Below are 18627 nucleotides of genomic sequence, written 5' to 3'. Positions count from 1 at the left end.
CAGGACAGGTTAGATAAACTAGTAATATCATCAACCATGAGTAGTTAACTAGTGATTATGATTGATTGATTGTTTTTTATAAGATAAGTTTAATGCTAGCTTGCAACTTACCTTGGCTTCTTACTGCATTCGCGTAACAGGCAGGCTCCTCGTGGAGTGCAATGTAAAGCAGGTAGTTAGAGCGTTGGACTAGTTAACCGTAGGTAAAAGGTAAAAATCTGTCGTTCTGCCCCTGAACAAGGCAGTTAAAACACCGTTCCTAGGCCGTCATTGAAAATAAGAATGTGTTCTTAGCTGACTTGCCTAGTTAAATAAAGGTCTAAAAAAATAATACAAAAATACAAATGTAAAAAATAATCTGCCAAATCGGAGTACAAAAATACAGATTTCCCATTGTTATGAAAACTTGAAATCGGCTCTAATTAATCGGCCATTCCGATTAATCGGTCGACCTCTAATTACAATTATTCACTTCAACAGTTTTCCTGCTCCTGGGACATCAATGACTACACATTGCACGCTATCGACTATCGACTGTGCCCAAATGTATTAATTGGGGTTGGGGCCAATTGTGGCTAAAAACACTTTGTCAATTCATATCTTTAACGTGGAAAGGGGGAAAAGTATTATTATTCGTTTTTCACCAGTGTAGCAGGATGGTTATTAGCTGAACAATAGACTATTCAACCTTTACTAAAGAATTGTCTAACAGCCGAGCTAAGTGTGAACCCCACATGTATAACATGATGCTCTGGTGGCTGACATTTATACAGTATAACATGATGCTCTGGTCTGGTGGCTGACATTTAAACAGTATAACATGATGCTCTGGTCTGGTGGCTGACATTTAAACAGTATAACATGATGCTCTGGTCTGGTGGCTGACATTTAAACAGTATAACATGATGCTCTGGTCTGGTGGCTGACATTTAAACAGTATAACATGATGTTCTGGTCTGGTGGCTGACATTTAAACAGTATAACATGATGCTCTGCTCTGGTGGCTGATATTTAAACAGTATAACATGATGCTCTGGTGGCTGACATTTAATAAAATGTTTCCTATTAGCAGGACAATAGACTTTTTATAACCCGGCTACTGTTGTGAAAATCCCTCAACATGTATTCGATGCTTAAGTACTCTAAAGTGTCGCATTTCTAACTCAAAACAGTTTTACACGATCTTCTTGATCTTCTTCCTTTTTTTGTTGAGCAAAAGGGCCACAGTTGATTCGTCTGTGAAGATGACCTTATTGAATGTCTCGCCAGCTTTGATCCATGGCTGGGCCTGTAGGACACAACGTTCTGTGTTTATCAGACGAATCATTGGGTCGAAACTACAGAACAACAGAACTACAAAACAAGAGAACTACAGAACAACAGAACTACAGAACAATAGAACACACATGGTTAATGTTCTGAGAATTAAAAAATATATATATTTTTAATACCGTTCAAAAGTTTGGGGTCACTTAGAAATGTCCTTGTTTTTAAAAGAAAAACACTTTTTTTATGTCCGTTGAACATAACATCAAATTGATCAGAAATACAGTGTAGACATTGTTAATGTTGTAAATTAATTGTAAATAATTTGTTGCAGGAAACGGCTGATTTTATTAATGGAATATCTACATCCATTGTCAGGAACCATCAGTCCTGTCTTCCAATGGAAAGTTGTGTTAGAACAGAGGAACTCTGGGGTCTGGGACAATGTACTGTCTGGGATGAGGGGTCTGGGATGAGGGGTCTGGGACAATGTACTGTCTGGGATGAGGGGTCTGGGATGAGGGGTCTGGGACAATGTACTGTCTGGGATGAGGGGTCTGGGATGAGGGGTCTGGGACAATGTACTGTCTGGGATGAGGGGTCTGGGATGAGGGGTCTGGGACAATGTACTGTCTGGGATGAGGGGTCTGAGACAATGTACTGTCTGGGATGAGGGGTCTGGGACAATGTACTGTCTGGGATGAGGGGTCTGGGACAATGTACTGTCTGGGATGAGGGGTCTGGGACAATGTACTGTCTGGGATGAGGGGTCTGGGATGAGGGGTCTGGGACAATGCACTGTCTGGGATGAGGGGTCTGGGACAATGTACTGTCTGGGATGAGGGGTCTGGGATGAGGGGTCTGGGACACTGTACCATTGTTTGGTGTGCAGCACGTTGGCAGTGATTGCTGTGAATTATAGTGCCGTTCATTGCAGGCAGTATGGAAGCTGGTCAAAATGAATTGAACCCAAATCAAATAAATCAAAGCCGGATAGAAATGTGTCGGCCAGCAGGCCCTGTGTTTGACACGCAATATTTAAATATTTTTATTTATTTAACCTTTTATTTAACCAGGCAAGTCAGTTAAGAACAAATTCTTATTTACAGTGACGCCCTACCAAAAGGCAATAGGCCTTCGGCGGGGTTGGGGGCTGGAATTTAAAATATAAATAAATATAAATATAAAATATAGGACAAAGCACACATCACAACAAGAGAGACAACACAACACAACACTACATAAATAGAGACCTAAGACAACAACATAGCAAGGCAGCAACACATGCTAACACAACAACAACATGGTAGCAACACAACATAACAACAATGGTAGCAGCACAAAACATGGTACAAACATTATTGGGGACAGACAACAGCACAAAGGGCAAGAAGGTAGAGACAGCAATACATCAAACAAAGCAGCCACAACTGTCAGTAAGGCGCCATCTTAACTGACTTCATTTGGCTTCAATTCACTATTGAGTCTTCCCATAGGAATGAAATGGTGTCATGTGATCAGCCAAAGTCCATCGAAGAACAGGAAGTTACCAATTATCTTTGTTGTTTGTTTTTCTCCAGGGTCGTCTGAGGTTGTTGGACCGGCTGACCCAGTCGTTGCCTTAACTGGTGATGACATCATCCTACCATGTTCCCTGAAACCCAGTGTCAGTGCTGAGGACATGATAGTGGAGTGGACAAGATTGAACCCGAAAGCAGAAAAAGTCCATCTTTACCTTGACAGTCGAGACTCCTTTGTGGATCAGTTTCCATCCTACAGGGGAAGGACATCAATGTTTAATGAAGAACTGAAGAATGGCAACGTCTCCTTAAAGCTGACCAACGTTACTCTCTCTGATGCTGGAAGATACAGGTGCTTCATTCAAACACTGAAGAAGGAAACCACCGTTCAACTCCTTGTTGGTGAGTCATGAATACTGGAGATGTGATCAGAGGTTGTATTGGTAAATCTGGCCAAATGATTGGCTGCTAAAATATAAAAATGTCTTCCTCGCTCATATCATCATATCATCAAAGAGAGGGGTGGTTTCAGAGACATCAGACTAAACAAGACATGAATAAAGAGAGGGGTGGGCTCAGAGACATCAGACTAAACAAGACATGAATACAGAGAGGGGTGGACTCAGAGGTAAGGTGGAAATTACTTTTTCACACAGGGGAATTGGGTGTTGAATAACTTGTTAATTAAATAAGATAAGTATAGTTTTTTGTTTGTTGTAAACTCAGGTCCCTCTGATCTAATATCAGGTTCCTCTGATCTAATATCAGGTTCCTCTGATCTAATATCAGGTTCCTCTGATCTAATATCAGGTTCCTCTGATCTAATATCAGGTTCCTCTGATCTAATATCAGGTTCCCTTTATCTAATATCAGGTTCCTCTGATCTAATATCAGGTTCCTCTGATCTAATATCAGGTTCCCCTGATCTAATATCAGGTTCCTCTGATCTAATATCAGGTTCCCTTGATCTAATATCAGGTTCCTCTGATCTAATATCAGGTTCCTCTGATCTAATATCAGGTTCCCTTTATCTAATATCAGGTTCCTCTGATCTAATATCAGGTTCCCTTTATCTAATATCAGGTTCCCTTTATCTAATATCAGGTTTAACATAAGATCTGATAACATTCAGTATCAGAAATATGCAAAAGTAGAGAAAATTAGAAAATACTTTCTCAGCCAGGGATCTGTTTTATCTTGTATCTGTGTAGGTGCTGTATCTCAGCCAGTGATCTGTTTTATCTTGTATCTGTAGGTGCTGTATCTCAGCCAGTGATCTGTTTTATCTTGTATCTGTGTAGGTGCTGTATCTCAGCCAGTGATCTGGTTTATCTTGTATCTGTGTAGGTGCTGTATCTCAGCCAGTGATCTGTTTTATCTTGTATCGGTGTAGGTGCTGTATCTCAGCCAGTGATATCTATTGATGGAACTAAAGGCTGGGGGGTGGTCCTGAAGTGTGAGTCTGGAGGCTGGTTTCCTGAACCTCAGATGGAGTGGCTGGACAGTTCTGGAACCATCCTCCCTGCTGATGGACCTCCAGAGAGACACAGGGACTCAGAGGGCCTCTACACTGTGAGACGACATGTCACCGTGAACCGGACTGGCAACAACAGGTTCACCTGTAGAGTTAATCAGCTGGAGATCAACCACCTGAAGGAGACAGAGATTCATGTCCCAGGTGAGGTCTTCATTGGTTAACCCAAATACCTGAGACCCCTTGTTAGTTAGACTAGTTAGTGGAGGACTGTTTCCTAAGGGATGATGCTTTACTTCCTGTACAGTATATATGTACGTGTTGTTGTAATGGTTTGACATGGCTTCTCTGTTTCAGATGAGGTGTTTCCTAAATCACAAGTAGGGTTGATTGTTGGTCTACTAATAGCAGTAGCTGTTGTAGTTCTTGCAGCTTCAGCTGGTGTCTTCATGTGGAGAAAACATACTGAAGGTGAGTTTAACCTTGATGTCTGACCTGTCCTTGATGTCTCATCATTAAGAGTCCCTCAGTCAGAGATATTAAACATACTGAAGGTGAGTTTAACCTGATCTCTGACTGGTCCTTGATGTCTCATGTGTAGATATATATAACACAAATCAATATACCAGGTTACCTTCAGACCAGTCCTGTATTAGAAAGATCTGGATATAACTAGGAATGACCCATATACTGTCCATTAGACATTATGCTTGTTAGTTATACCTTTTTACTACTGCGTCCAAATAGCTTCTAGCTCAAACAGTTTCGGACATTAAATAATAATTTGCATGCCGAGGTGTCCGATTCTGAACAGCAAAACAGGACACTGCTGTGGAATTAAAGTCTTAACTTATATGGGCTACGTCCCACCCACGGGACACACTATTCAACAGCCAGTGAAAAATCATAGTGTCAACTTTGAAAACAACAAAATGTCATAATTCAAATTTCTCAAACATACAACTATTTTACACCATTTGAAAGATAAACATCTCCTTAATCCAACCACGTTGTCCGATTTCAAAAAGGCTTTACGGCGAAAGCATCAAGTTAGATTATGTTAGGACAGTACATAGACAAAACATAACACACAGCCATTTTCAATGCAAGAACAGGCGTCACCAAAAGCAGAAAACCAGCTAAAATTATGCACTAACCTTTGACAATCTTCATCAGATGACACTCCTAGGACATTATGTTAGACAATACATGCCTTTTTGTTCTATCTAGTTCATATTTATATCCAAAAACAGCATTTTACATTGCCGCGTGATGTTCAGAAAATATTTTGCCTCCAAAACTGCTGGTTAATCAGCACAACAAATTACAAAATTACTCATTATAAACCTTGATAAAATATTAAACTGTTATTCAAAGAATTATAGATTAACATCTCCTGAATGCAATCGCGTTGACAGATTTCAAAAAAAGCTTTACTGGGAGAGCGCACTTTGCAATAATCTGAGTACTGTGCTCAGAAAAAAACAGCAGGCAATTATAGACACCGGCCATCTTGGAGTCATCTAAACGCATAAATAGCATAAGAAATATTCACTTACCTTTAATAATCTTCATCAGAAGGCACTTCCAGGAATCCCAGGTCCACAATAAATGTTGTTTTGTTTGATAAAGTTCATAATTTATGTCCAAATAACTCCATGTTGTTTGCGCGTTCAGTAGGCTACTCAAAATGTACGGCGCACGAGGGAACCTTCACGACGAAAAGTCAAAAAAAAGTACTATTTACGTTCGTTCAAACATGTCAAACATTGTATAGCATCAATCTTTAGGGCCATTTTAAGTTCAAACTTCAATAATATTCCAACCGGACACATGCATTGTCTTATAAAACATTTTAGAACACAGGTCCCTTCTAACGTGAACGCGCCCTATGAACTGGAGTGATTTTCTGGTCACCTGCTTACCAGCGTTCTCCTTCGGTCTGTGTTTTCCGTAAAAGGCTCAAACAACTTTCTAAGACTGTTGACATCTAGTGGAAGCCTTAGGAAGTGCTAATTACATTTACATTTCATTTCAGTCATTTAGCAGATGCTCTTATCCAGAGCGACTTACAGTAGTGAACGCATACATTTCATTTCATACATAATTTTTTTCTGTGCTGGCCCCCCGTGGGGAATCAAACCCACAACCCTGGCGTTGCAAACACCATGCTCTACCAACTGAGCTACAGGGAAGGCTAGTCCTAACTCACTGTGTGTCAGAAAGGACTTGAGAAAACTACAGGAACCAGATTTTCATTTCCGGGTTGGATTTCTCTCAGGTTTTTGCCTGCCATATCAGTTCTGTTACACTCACAGAAATCATTCAAACATCATTCAAACAGTTTTGGAAACTTTAGAGTGGTTTCTATCCAAATCTACAAATTATATTATATATCATTTGCAAATATTTGACTCTGGGCCGGAGTATTAGGCCGTTTACTCTGGGCACGCTTTTCATCCAAAAGTGAAAATACTGCCCCCTAGCCCTAAAAGGTTATAGTCACAGATTTTGGTTTAAGATTATTATTACAGAAATTAATTAATTCATTCAATTACCATGCGGGAGCAGACATCCAGGCTTTTAATGATTATTATTGTAATGCTTTTATACATTTGTTTTCTTTTGTCTACAGAGAAGAAGTGTAGAAAACAATTGGAAAAACAAAGTAAGTGGGCTGTTGTCTTGTTAGAGTTTCACATATAGAGATTATGATTATTACTATAATACTGATGGGTCAACTGTTAATCACAGAACTCATGGTTTATTACTATAATACTGATGGGTCAACTGTTAATCACAGACCTCATGGTTTATTACTATAATACTGATGGGTCAACTGTTAATCACAGACCTCATGGTTTATTACTATAAAACTGATGGGTCAACTGTTAATCACAGACCTCATGGTTTATTACTATAATACTGATGGGTCAACTGTTAATCACAGACCTCATGGTTTATTACTATAATACTGATGGGTCAACTGTTAATCACAGACCTCATGGTTTATTACTATAATACTGATGGGTCAACTGTTAATCACAGACCTCATGGTTTATTACTATAATACTGATGGGTCGACTGTTAATCACAGACCTCATGGTTTATTACTATAATACTGATGGGTCGACTGTTAATCACAGACCTCATGGTTTATTACTATAATACTGATGGGTCAACTGTTAATCACAGACCTCATGGTTTATTACTATAATACTGATGGGTCGACTGTTAATCACAGACCTCATGGTTTATTACTATAATACTGATGGGTCGACTGTTAATCACAGACCTCATGGTTTATTACTATAATACTGATGGGTCAACTGTTAATCACAGACCTCATGGTTTATTACTATAATACTGATGGGTCGACTGTTAATCACAGACCTCATGGTTTATTACTATAATACTGATGGGTCGACTGTTAATCACAGACCTCATGGTTTATTACTATAATACTGATGGGTCAACTGTTAATCACAGACCTCATGGTTTATTACTATAATACTGATGGGTCAACTGTTAATCACAGACCTCATGGTTTTTTACTATAATACTGATGGGTCAACTGTTAATCACAGACCTCATGGTTTATTACTATAATACTGATGGGTCAACTGTTAATCACAGACCTCATGGTTTATTACTATAATACTGATGGGTCAACTGTTAATCACAGACCTCATGGTTTATTACTATAATACTGATGGGTCAACTGTTAATCACAGACCTCATGGTTTATTACTATAATACTGATGGGTCAACTGTTAATCACAGACCTCATGGTTTATTACTATAATACTGATGGGTCAACTGTTAATCACAGACCTCATGGTTTATTACTATAATACTGATGGATCAACTGTTAATCACAGACCTCATGGTTTATTACTATAATACTGATGGGTCAACTGTTAATCACAGACCTCATGGTTTATTACTATAATACTGATGGGTCAACTGTTAATCACAGACCTCATGGTTTATTACTATAATACTGATGGGTCAACTGTTAATCACAGACCTCATGGTTTATTACTATAATACTGATGGGTCAACTGTTAATCACAGACCTCATGGATTATTACTATAATACTGATGGGTCAACTGTTAATCACAGACCTCATGGTTTATTACTATAATACTGATGGGTCAACTGTTAATCACAGACCTCATGGTTTATTACTATAATACTGATGGGTCAACTGTTAATCACAGACCTCATGGTTTATTACTATAATACTGATGGGTCAACTGTTAATCACAGACCTCATGGTTTATTACTATAATACTGATGGGTCAACTGTTAATCACAGACCTCATGGTTTATTACTATAATACTGATGGGTCAACTGTTAATCACAGACCTCATGGTTTATTACTGTATGTTCTTTGTGTTTTTAAAAGACCGTGTGTATTTACCTACAGAAAATTCATGTTTCCAGGCTTTTAAATGATTATTATTGTAATGCTTTTATACATTTGTTTTCTGTTGTCCACAGAGATTCAGAGTACAGAACTATTGGAAGGTAAGGGCTGTTGTCTTGTTGGAGTTTCACATATAGAGATTATGATTATTACTATAATACTGATGGGTCAACTGTTAATCACAGACCTCATAGTTTATTACTATAATACTGATGGGTCAACTGTTAATCACAGACCTCATAGTTTTGTCTTGTTCTACAGTATATAACTCTACATCTAACCTGACTAGTAATGTCCTCTTGTTCTACAGTATATAACTCTACATCTAACCTGACTAGTAATGTCCTCTTGTTCTACAGTATATAACTCTACATCTAACCTGACTAGTAATGTCCTCTTGTTCTACAGTATATAACTCTACATCTAACCTGACTAGTAATGTCCTCTTGTTCTACAGTATATAACTCTACATCTAACCTGACTAGTAATGTCCTCTTGTTCTACAGTATATAACTCTACATCTAACCTGACTAGTAATGTCCTCTTGTTCTACAGTATATAACTCTACATCTAACCTGACTAGTAATGTCCTCTTGTTCTACAGTATATAACTCTACATCTAACCTGACTAGTAATGTCCTCTTGTTCTACAGTATATAACTCTACATCTAACCTGACTAGTAATGTCCTCTTGTTCTACAGTATATAACTCTACATCTAACCTGACTAGTAATGTCCTCTTGTTCTACAGTATATAACTCTACATCTAACCTGACTAGTAATGTCCTCTCTTGTCATCGACATTGAACTTGTCAGAGACCTGGGTAAGAACCTCTCTACCTCTGGTTACATATCACTGTACTGGGTAGACCAGAGGAACCAGGCTCTGAGGGGTGACCAGTCCTCTACTGGCTATACTGGGTAGACCAGAGGAACCAGGCTCTGAGGGGTGACCAGTCCTCTACTGGCTGTACTGGGTAGAGAGGAACCAGGCTCTGAGGGGTGACCAGTCCTCTACTGACTGTACTGGGTAGAGAGGAACCAGGCTCTGAGGGGTGACCAGTCCTCTACTGGCTGTACTGGGTAGACCAGAGGAACCAGGCTCTGAGGGGTGACCAGTCCTCTACTGACTGTACTGGGTAGACCAGAGGAACCAGGTTCTGAGGGGCGACCAGTCCTCTACTGGCTGTTCTGGGTAGGACAGAGGAACCAGGCTCTGAGGAGTGACCAGTCCTCTACTGACTGTACTGGGTAGGACAGAGGAACCAGGCTCTGAGGGGTGACCAGTCCTCTACTGGCTGTACTGGGTAGAGAGGAACCAGGCTCTGAGGGGTGACCAGTCCTCTACTGGCTGTACTGGGTAGACCAGAGGATCCAGGCTCTGAGGGGTGACCAGTCCTCTACTGGCTGTACTGGGTAGAGAGGAACCAGGCTATGAGGGGTGACCAGTCCTCTACTGACTGTACTGGGTAGACCAGAGGATCCAGGCTCTGAGGGGTGACCAGTCCTCTACTGGCTGTACTGGGTAGACCAGAGGAACCAGGCTCTGAGGGGTGACCAGTCCTCTACTGGCTGTACTGGGTAGAGAGGAACCAGGCTCTGAGGGGTGACCAGTCCTCTACTGGCTGTACTGGGTAGAGAGGAACCAGGCTCTGAGGGGTGACCAGTCCTCTACTGGCTGTACTGGGTAGACCAGAGGAACCAGGCTCTGAGGGGTGACCAGTCCTCTACTGGCTGTACTGGGTAGAGAGGAACCAGGCTCTGAGGGGTGACCAGTCCTCTACTGACTGTACTGGGTAGGACAGAGGAACCAGGCTCTGAGGGGTGACCAGTCCTCTACTGGCTGTACTGGGTAGAGAGGAACCAGGCTCTGAGGGGTGACCAGTCCTCTACTGGCTGTACTGGGTAGACCAGAGGATCCAGGCTCTGAGGGGTGACCAGTCCTCTACTGGCTGTACTGGGTAGAGAGGAACCAGGCTATGAGGGGTGACCAGTCCTCTACTGACTGTACTGGGTAGACCAGAGGATCCAGGCTCTGAGGGGTGACCAGTCCTCTACTGGCTGTACTGGGTAGACCAGAGGAACCAGGCTCTGAGGGGTGACCAGTCCTCTACTGGCTGTACTGGGTAGAGAGGAACCAGGCTCTGAGGGGTGACCAGTCCTCTACTGGCTGTACTGGGTAGAGAGGAACCAGGCTCTGAGGGGTGACCAGTCCTCTACTGGCTGTACTGGGTAGACCAGAGGAACCAGGCTCTGAGGGGTGACCAGTCCTCTACTGGCTGTACTGGGTAGAGAGGAACCAGGCTCTGAGGGGTGACCAGTCCTCTACTGACTGTACTGGGTAGAGAGGAACCAGGCTCTGAGGGGTGACCAGTCCTCTACTGGCTGTACTGGGTAGAGGGGAACCAGGCTCTGATGGGTGACCAGTCCTCTACTGGCTGTACTGGGTAGACCAGAGGAACCAGGCTCTGAGGGGTGACCAGTCCTCTACTGGCTGTACTGGGTAGAGAGGAACCAGGCTTTGAGGGGTGACCAGTCCTCTACTGGCTGTACTGGGTAGACCAGAGGAACCAGGCTCTGAGGGGTGACCAGTCCTCTACTGGCTGTACTGGGTAGAGAGGAACCAGGCTCTGAGGGGTGACCAGTCCTCTACTGGCTGTACTGGGTAGAGGGGAACCAGGCTCTGATGGGTGACCAGTCCTCTACTGGCTGTACTGGGTAGACCAGAGGAACCAGGCTCTGAGGGGTGACCAGTCCTCTACTGGCTGTACTGGGTAGACCAGAGGAACCAGGCTCTGAGGGGTGACCAGTCCTCTACTGGCTGTACTGGGTAGACCAGAGGAACCAGGCTCTGAGGGGTGACCAGTCCTCTACTGGCTGTACTGGGTAGAGAGGAACCAGGCTCTGAGGGGTGACCAGTCCTCTACTGGCTGTACTGGGTAGAGAGGAACCAGGCTCTGAGTGGTGACCAGTCCTCTACTGGCTGTACTGGGTAGGACAGAGGAACCAGGCTCTGAGGGGTGACCAGTCCTCTACTGGCTGTACTGGGTAGAGAGGAACCAGGCTCTGAGGGGTGACCAGTCCTCTACTGGCTGTACTGGGTAGACCAGAGGATCCAGGCTCTGAGGGGTGACCAGTCCTCTACTGGCTGTACTGGGTAGAGAGGAACCAGGCTATGAGGGGTGACCAGTCCTCTACTGACTGTACTGGGTAGACCAGAGGATCCAGGCTCTGAGGGGTGACCAGTCCTCTACTGGCTGTACTGGGTAGACCAGAGGAACCAGGCTCTGAGGGGTGACCAGTCCTCTACTGGCTGTACTGGGTAGAGAGGAACCAGGCTCTGAGGGGTGACCAGTCCTCTACTGGCTGTACTGGGTAGAGAGGAACCAGGCTCTGAGGGGTGACCAGTCCTCTACTGGCTGTACTGGGTAGACCAGAGGAACCAGGCTCTGAGGGGTGACCAGTCCTCTACTGGCTGTACTGGGTAGAGAGGAACCAGGCTCTGAGGGGTGACCAGTCCTCTACTGACTGTACTGGGTAGAGAGGAACCAGGCTCTGAGGGGTGACCAGTCCTCTACTGGCTGTACTGGGTAGAGGGGAACCAGGCTCTGATGGGTGACCAGTCCTCTACTGGCTGTACTGGGTAGACCAGAGGAACCAGGCTCTGAGGGGTGACCAGTCCTCTACTGGCTGTACTGGGTAGAGAGGAACCAGGCTTTGAGGGGTGACCAGTCCTCTACTGGCTGTACTGGGTAGACCAGAGGAACCAGGCTCTGAGGGGTGACCAGTCCTCTACTGGCTGTACTGGGTAGAGAGGAACCAGGCTCTGAGGGGTGACCAGTCCTCTACTGGCTGTACTGGGTAGAGGGGAACCAGGCTCTGATGGGTGACCAGTCCTCTACTGGCTGTACTGGGTAGACCAGAGGAACCAGGCTCTGAGGGGTGACCAGTCCTCTACTGGCTGTACTGGGTAGACCAGAGGAACCAGGCTCTGAGGGGTGACCAGTCCTCTACTGGCTGTACTGGGTAGACCAGAGGAACCAGGCTCTGAGGGGTGACCAGTCCTCTACTGGCTGTACTGGGTAGAGAGGAACCAGGCTCTGAGGGGTGACCAGTCCTCTACTGGCTGTACTGGGTAGAGAGGAACCAGGCTCTGAGTGGTGACCAGTCCTCTACTGGCTGTACTGGGTAGAGAGGAACCAGGCTCTGAGGGGTGACCAGTCCTCTACTGGCTGTACTGGGTAGAGGGGAACCAGGCTCTGAGGGGTGACCAGTCCTCTACTGGCTGTACTGGGTAGAGAGGAACCAGGCTCTGAGGGGTGACCAGTCCTCTACTGGCTGTACTGGGTAGAGGGGAACCAGGCTCTGAGGAGGTACCAGCAGGGTTAGATAATAACATGATGGTTTTAGGTGTCAACATGTAACTGATTATCTGTTTTTTATTAACAGATGTAAATAAGAGGAAGGCCCCCAGTAAGTATTTGTCTGATATTTTCCTTTCTGTCTATGTTGCTGTCTGTCTGTCTGTCTGATATGTTCCTGTCTGTCTGTTTATGTTACTACCTGTCTGTCTATGTTACTACCTGTCTGTCTATGTTCCTACCTGTCTGTCTATGTTCCTACCTGTCTGTCTATGTTACTACCTGTCTGTCTATGTTCCTACCTGTCTGTCTATGTTCCTACCTGTCTGTCTATGTTGCTGTCTGTCTGTCTGTCTGTCTGTCTGTCTGTCTGTCTGTCTGTCTGTCTGTCTGTCTGTCTGTCTGTCTGTCTGTCTGTCTGTCTGTCTGTCTGTCTGTCTGTCTGTCTGTCTGTGTTGCTGTCTGTCTGTCTGTCTGTGTGTCTATGTTGTTGTCTGTCTGTCTATGTTTATGTCTCTGTGTCTGTCTGGGTTTCTGTCTGTGTGTCTGTCTGTCTGTCTGTCTGTCTGTCTGTCTGTGGTTCTGTCTGTGTGTCTGTGTGTGTGTCTATGTTGTTGTCTGTCTGTCTGTCTGTCTGTCTGTCTGTCTGTCTGTCTGTCTGTCTGTCTGTCTGTCTGTCTGTCTGTCTGTCTGTCTGTCTGTCTGTCTGTGTTCCTGTCTGTCTGTGTTCCTGTCTGTCTGTGTTCCTGTCTGTCTGTCTGTCTGTCTGTCTGTCTGTCTGTCTGTCTGTCTGTCTGTCTGTCTGTCTGTCTGTCTGTCTGTCTGTGTTCCTGTCTGACTGAATATATTTCTCCCGTAGGTTCTTTTGTTCAAAACCTGACTGAACAGCTAAGTAAGTGTTGTCTCTGTGTTTACTACATTCATATTCAAGTAATTTTCAACATTACCAACATTATCAAAGGAAATAGAGGAAATTACCCATAACACATCATGTTTTATCTACTGTCTACAGAGGAGGTCAGAATAGAGAGGATGTAGTCTGTCTTCATGTTCTAGTACCCATAATACATCATGTTTTATCTACTGTCTACAGAGGAGGTCAGAATAGAGAGGATGTAGTCTGTTTTCATGTTCTAGTACCCATAATACATCATGTTTTATCTACTGTCTACAGAGGAGGTCAGAATAGAGAGGATGTAGTCTGTCTTCATGTTCTAGTACCCATAATACATCATGTTTTATCTACTGTCTACAGAGGAGGTCAGAATAGAGAGGATGTTGTCTGTCTTCATGTTCCAGTACCCATAATACATCATGTTTTTTCTTCTCTGTCTTCTGTCTACAGTGGCGGCCAAAAAGCAGATTGGTGAGTTGTGTGTGAAAGTCTGTCCTGGTGTTTTTCTGAATAAACTAATATAAATAATATAATGGGATTACATACAGACTTTTATAGCTTCCAGCTTCTCCTTAAAAAAATATCATTCAATGATTATTTCATTAAACTGGTTAACTACACTATATATTATACTGATTAACTACACTATATATTACACTGATTAACTACACTATATATTACAATATATATTACACTGATTAACTGCACTATATATTACACTGATTAACTACACTATATATTACACAGGTTAACTACACTATATATTACACTATATATTACACTGATTAACTAAACTATATAATACACTGATTAACTACACTATATAATACACTGGTTAACTGTACTATATATTAATTGCACTATACATTACACTGATTAACTACACTATATATTACACTGGTTAACTACACTATATATTAGACTGGTTAACTACACTATATATTACACTATATATTACAATGGTTAACTACACTATATAATACACTGGTTAACTACACTATATATTACACTATATATTACAATGGTTAACTACACTATATAATACACTGATTAACTACACTATATAATACACTGGTGAACTGCACTATATATTAATTGCACTATACATTACACTGATTAACTACACTATATACTACACTGGTTAACTACACTATATATTACACTGGTTAACTACACTATATATTACACTACAGCGGAAGTCAGAAGAGAGAGGATGTAGTCTGTCTTCATGTTCTAGTACCCATAATACATCATGTTTTATCTACTGTCTACAGAGGAGGTCAGAATAGAGAGGATGTAGTCTGTCTTCATGTTCTAGTACCCATAATACATCATGTTTTATCTTCTGTCTACAGAGATGCTCAGTAAAGATAAAGGTAAGTTGTGTGTGAAAGTCTGTGTGCTTCCACACCTGCATGCATGTATTTCATTAATGTAAGTGAAAACTGTGTTCCTGTCTGTCTGTCTGTCTGTCTGTCTGTCTGTCTGTCTGTCTGTCTGTCTGTCTGTCTGTCTGTCTGTCTGTCTGTCTGTCTGTCTGTCTGTCTGTCTGTCTGTCTGTCTGTCTGTCTGTCTGTCTGTCTGTGTTCCTTTCTGTCTGTCTGTCTGTCTGTCTGTCTGTCTGTCTGTCTGTCTGTCTGTCTGTCTGTCTGTCTGTCTGTCTGTCTGTCTGTCTGTCTGTCTGTTCTAGTAGCAATATTCATCATGTTTTATCTTCTCTGTCTCCAGATGATGTCACAAGAGAGAAGGGTGAGTTGCACAACTGCATGTATTTCATTGATTTAAGTGAAGGCACTTAACTTAAAAAATATATACTGTATGAATCTCATGATTCAATGATTTTTTAAGTGAAAACACTTGCCTTAAAATATTTACACTATATAGTACACTGATTAAGTACGCTATATATACAAAAGTATGTGGACAACTATTTAAATTAGTGTATTTGGCTATTTCAGCCACACCATTTGCTGACATGTGTATAAAATCAAGCACACAGCCATGCAATCTCCATAGACAAACATTGTCAGTAGAATGGCCTTACTGAAGAGCTCAGTGACTTTCAATGTGGCACTGTCTTAGGATGCCACCTTTCCAACAAGTCAGTTCGTCAAGTTTCTGCCCTGCTAGAGCTGCCCCGGTCAAGTGTAAGTGCTGTTATTGTGGAGTGGAAACATCTAGGAGCAAAAATGTGTCAGCCGTTTAGTGGTAGGCCACAGAATCTCACAGAATGGGACCGCCATGTGTTGAAGCGTGTAAAAATCATCTGTCCTCGGTTGCAACACTCACTACAGAGTTCCAAACTGCCTCTGGATGCAACGTCAACACAATAACTGTTTGTCTGGAGCTTCATGAAATGGATTTCCATGGCCGAGCAGACGCACACAAGCCTAAGATCACCATGCTCAATGCCAAGTGTAAGGTGGAGTGGTGTAAAGCTCGCCACCATTGGACTCTGGACTAGTGGAAATACGTTCTCTGGAGTGATGAATCACGCTTCACCATCTGGCATTCCGACAGATGAATCTGGGTTTGAGGATGCCAGGAGAACACTACCTGCCCCAATGCATAGTGCCAACTGTAAAGTTTGGTGGAGGTGGAATAATGGTCTGGGGCTGTTTTTCATGGTTCGGGCCCCTTACTCCCAGTGAAGGGAAATCTTAACATGACAGGATACAATGACATTCTAGACGATTCTGTGCTTCCAACTTTGTTGCAACAGTTTGGGGAAAGCCCTTCGCTGTTTTAGTATGACAGTGTCCCAGTGCACAAAGCGAGGTCCATACAGAAATGGTTTGTTGAGATCGGTATGGAAGAACTTGACTGGCCTGCACAGAGCCCTGACCTCAACCCCATCGAACACCTTTGGGATGAATTGGAACGCCGACTGCGAGCCAGGCCTAATCATCCAACATCAGTACCTGACCTTACGAATGCTCTTGTGGTTGAGTGGAAGCAAGTCCCCACAGCAATGTTCCAACATTGAGAGGAGGCTGTTATAGCAGCAAAGGGGGACCAACTCCATATTAATGCCCATGATTTTGGAATGAGATGTTCAATGAGCAGGTGTCCACATACTTTTGGTCATGTAGTGTTTCTACCTAATGTTAGATAATAGCAGGTGTCCACATACTTTTGGTCATGTAGTGTATAATTCTCATGATTCAATGATTATTTAAAAATCACTATCTCACTATCTTTATTTAATTTTTACACCAGATGGACTACAAGGACAGCTGAGTAAGTAGTGTGTGTCTATGTTCCTGTCTGTCTGTCTGTCTGTCTGTCTGTCTGTCTGTCTGTCTGTCTGTCTGTCTGTCTGTCTGTCTGTCTGTCTGTCTGTCTGTCTGTCTGTCTGTCTGTCTGTCTGTCTGTCTGTCTGTCTGTCTGTTCTAGTACCAATATTCATCATGTTTTATCTTCTCTGTCTCCAGATGATGTCACAAGAGAGAAGGGTGAGTTGCACAACTGCATGTATTTCATTGATTTAAGTGAAGGCACTTAACTTAAAAAATATATAGTGTATGAATCTCATGATTCAATGATTATTTAAGTGAAAAAACTTGCCTTAAAATATTTACACTATATTGTACACTGATTAAGTACGCTATATATACAAAAGTATGTGGACAACTATTTAAATTAGTGTATTTGGCAATTTCAGCCACACCATTTGCTGACATGTGTATAAAATCAAGCACACAGCCAGGCAATCTCCATAGACAAACATCGTCAGTAGAATGGCCTTACTGAAGAGCTCAGTGACTTTCAACGTGGCACTGTCTTAGGATGCCACCTTTCCAACAAGTCAGTTCGTCAAGTTTCTGCCCTGCTAGAGCTGCCCCGGTCAAGTGTAAGTGCTGTTATTGTGGAGTGGAAACATCTAGGAGCAAAAATGTGTCAGCCGTTTAGTGGTAGGCCACAGAATCTCACAGAATGGGACCGCCAAGTGTTGAAGCGTGTAAAAATCGTCTGTCCTCGGTTGCAACACTCACTACAGAGTTCCAAACTGCCTCTGGATGCAACGTCAACACAATAACTGTTTGTCTGGAGCTTCATGAAATGGGTTTCCATGGCCGAGCAGACGCACACAAGCCTAAGATCACCATGCTCAATGTCAAGCGTAAGGTGGAGTGGTGTAAAGCTCGCCGCCATTGGACTCTGGACTAGTGGAAATACGTTCGCAGGAGTGATGAATCACGCTTCACCGTCTGGCAGTCTGACAGATGAATCTGGGTTTGGCGGATGCCAGGAGAACACTACCTGCCCCAATGCATAGTGACAACTGTAAAGTTTGGTGGAGGTGGAATAATGGTCTGGGGCTGTTTTTCATGGATCGGGCCCCTTAGTTCCAGTGAAGGCAAATCTTAACCTTACAGGATACAATGACATTCTAGACGATTCTGTGCTTCCAACTTTGTGGCAACAGTTTGGGGAAGGCCCTTCGCTATTTTAGTATTTTATTTTTTTATTTTTTATTTCACCTTTATTTAACCAGGTAGGCAAGTTGAGAACAAGTTTTCATTTACAATTGCGACCTGGCCAAGATAAAGCAAAGCAGTTAGACAATATACAACAACACAGAGTTACACATGGAGTAAAACAACATACAATCAATAATACAGTAGAAAAATAAGACTATATACAATGTGAGCAAATGAGGTGAGATAAGGGAGG

General features: G+C 42.8%; 1 protein-coding gene across 15 annotated transcripts in view; it reads left to right on the top strand.

Annotated features, from left to right (window-relative positions):
- Positions 1 to 18627, top strand: part of LOC106598467 (butyrophilin subfamily 3 member A2) — a 55735-nt gene that overhangs the window by 12421 nt on the left and 24687 nt on the right. For 12 of the 15 annotated variants that reach the window (XR_006763191.1, XM_045711729.1, XM_045711734.1 and 9 more), the window contains exons 2-13: positions 2847 to 3188; positions 4180 to 4464; positions 4618 to 4731; positions 6896 to 6928; positions 8769 to 8795; positions 13144 to 13167; positions 13915 to 13947; positions 14401 to 14421; positions 15306 to 15326; positions 15679 to 15699; positions 17170 to 17190; positions 17385 to 17405. Coding sequence is in view for 14 of the 15 variants with exons in the window: in XM_045711729.1 (XP_045567685.1) it covers positions 2847 to 3188; positions 4180 to 4464; positions 4618 to 4731; positions 6896 to 6928; positions 8769 to 8795; positions 13144 to 13167; positions 13915 to 13947; positions 14401 to 14421; positions 15306 to 15326; positions 15679 to 15699; positions 17170 to 17190; positions 17385 to 17405 (963 nt within the window). In the remaining variant the exon portion in view is untranslated. The remainder of the gene's footprint in view (positions 1 to 2846; positions 3189 to 4179; positions 4465 to 4617; positions 4732 to 6895; positions 6929 to 8768; positions 8796 to 13143; positions 13168 to 13914; positions 13948 to 14400; positions 14422 to 15305; positions 15327 to 15678; positions 15700 to 17169; positions 17191 to 17384; positions 17406 to 18627) is intronic. The other 3 variants (XM_045711733.1, XM_045711735.1, XM_045711741.1) reach the window with 3 other exon arrangements.

The sequence above is a fragment of the Salmo salar genome, unplaced genomic scaffold, assembly GCF_905237065.1.
Source record: "Salmo salar unplaced genomic scaffold, Ssal_v3.1, whole genome shotgun sequence".
NCBI lineage: Eukaryota > Metazoa > Chordata > Actinopteri > Salmoniformes > Salmonidae > Salmo > Salmo salar.
Note: the sequence above shows the minus strand (reverse complement) of the source record. Positions and strands in the feature narration are given on the sequence as shown.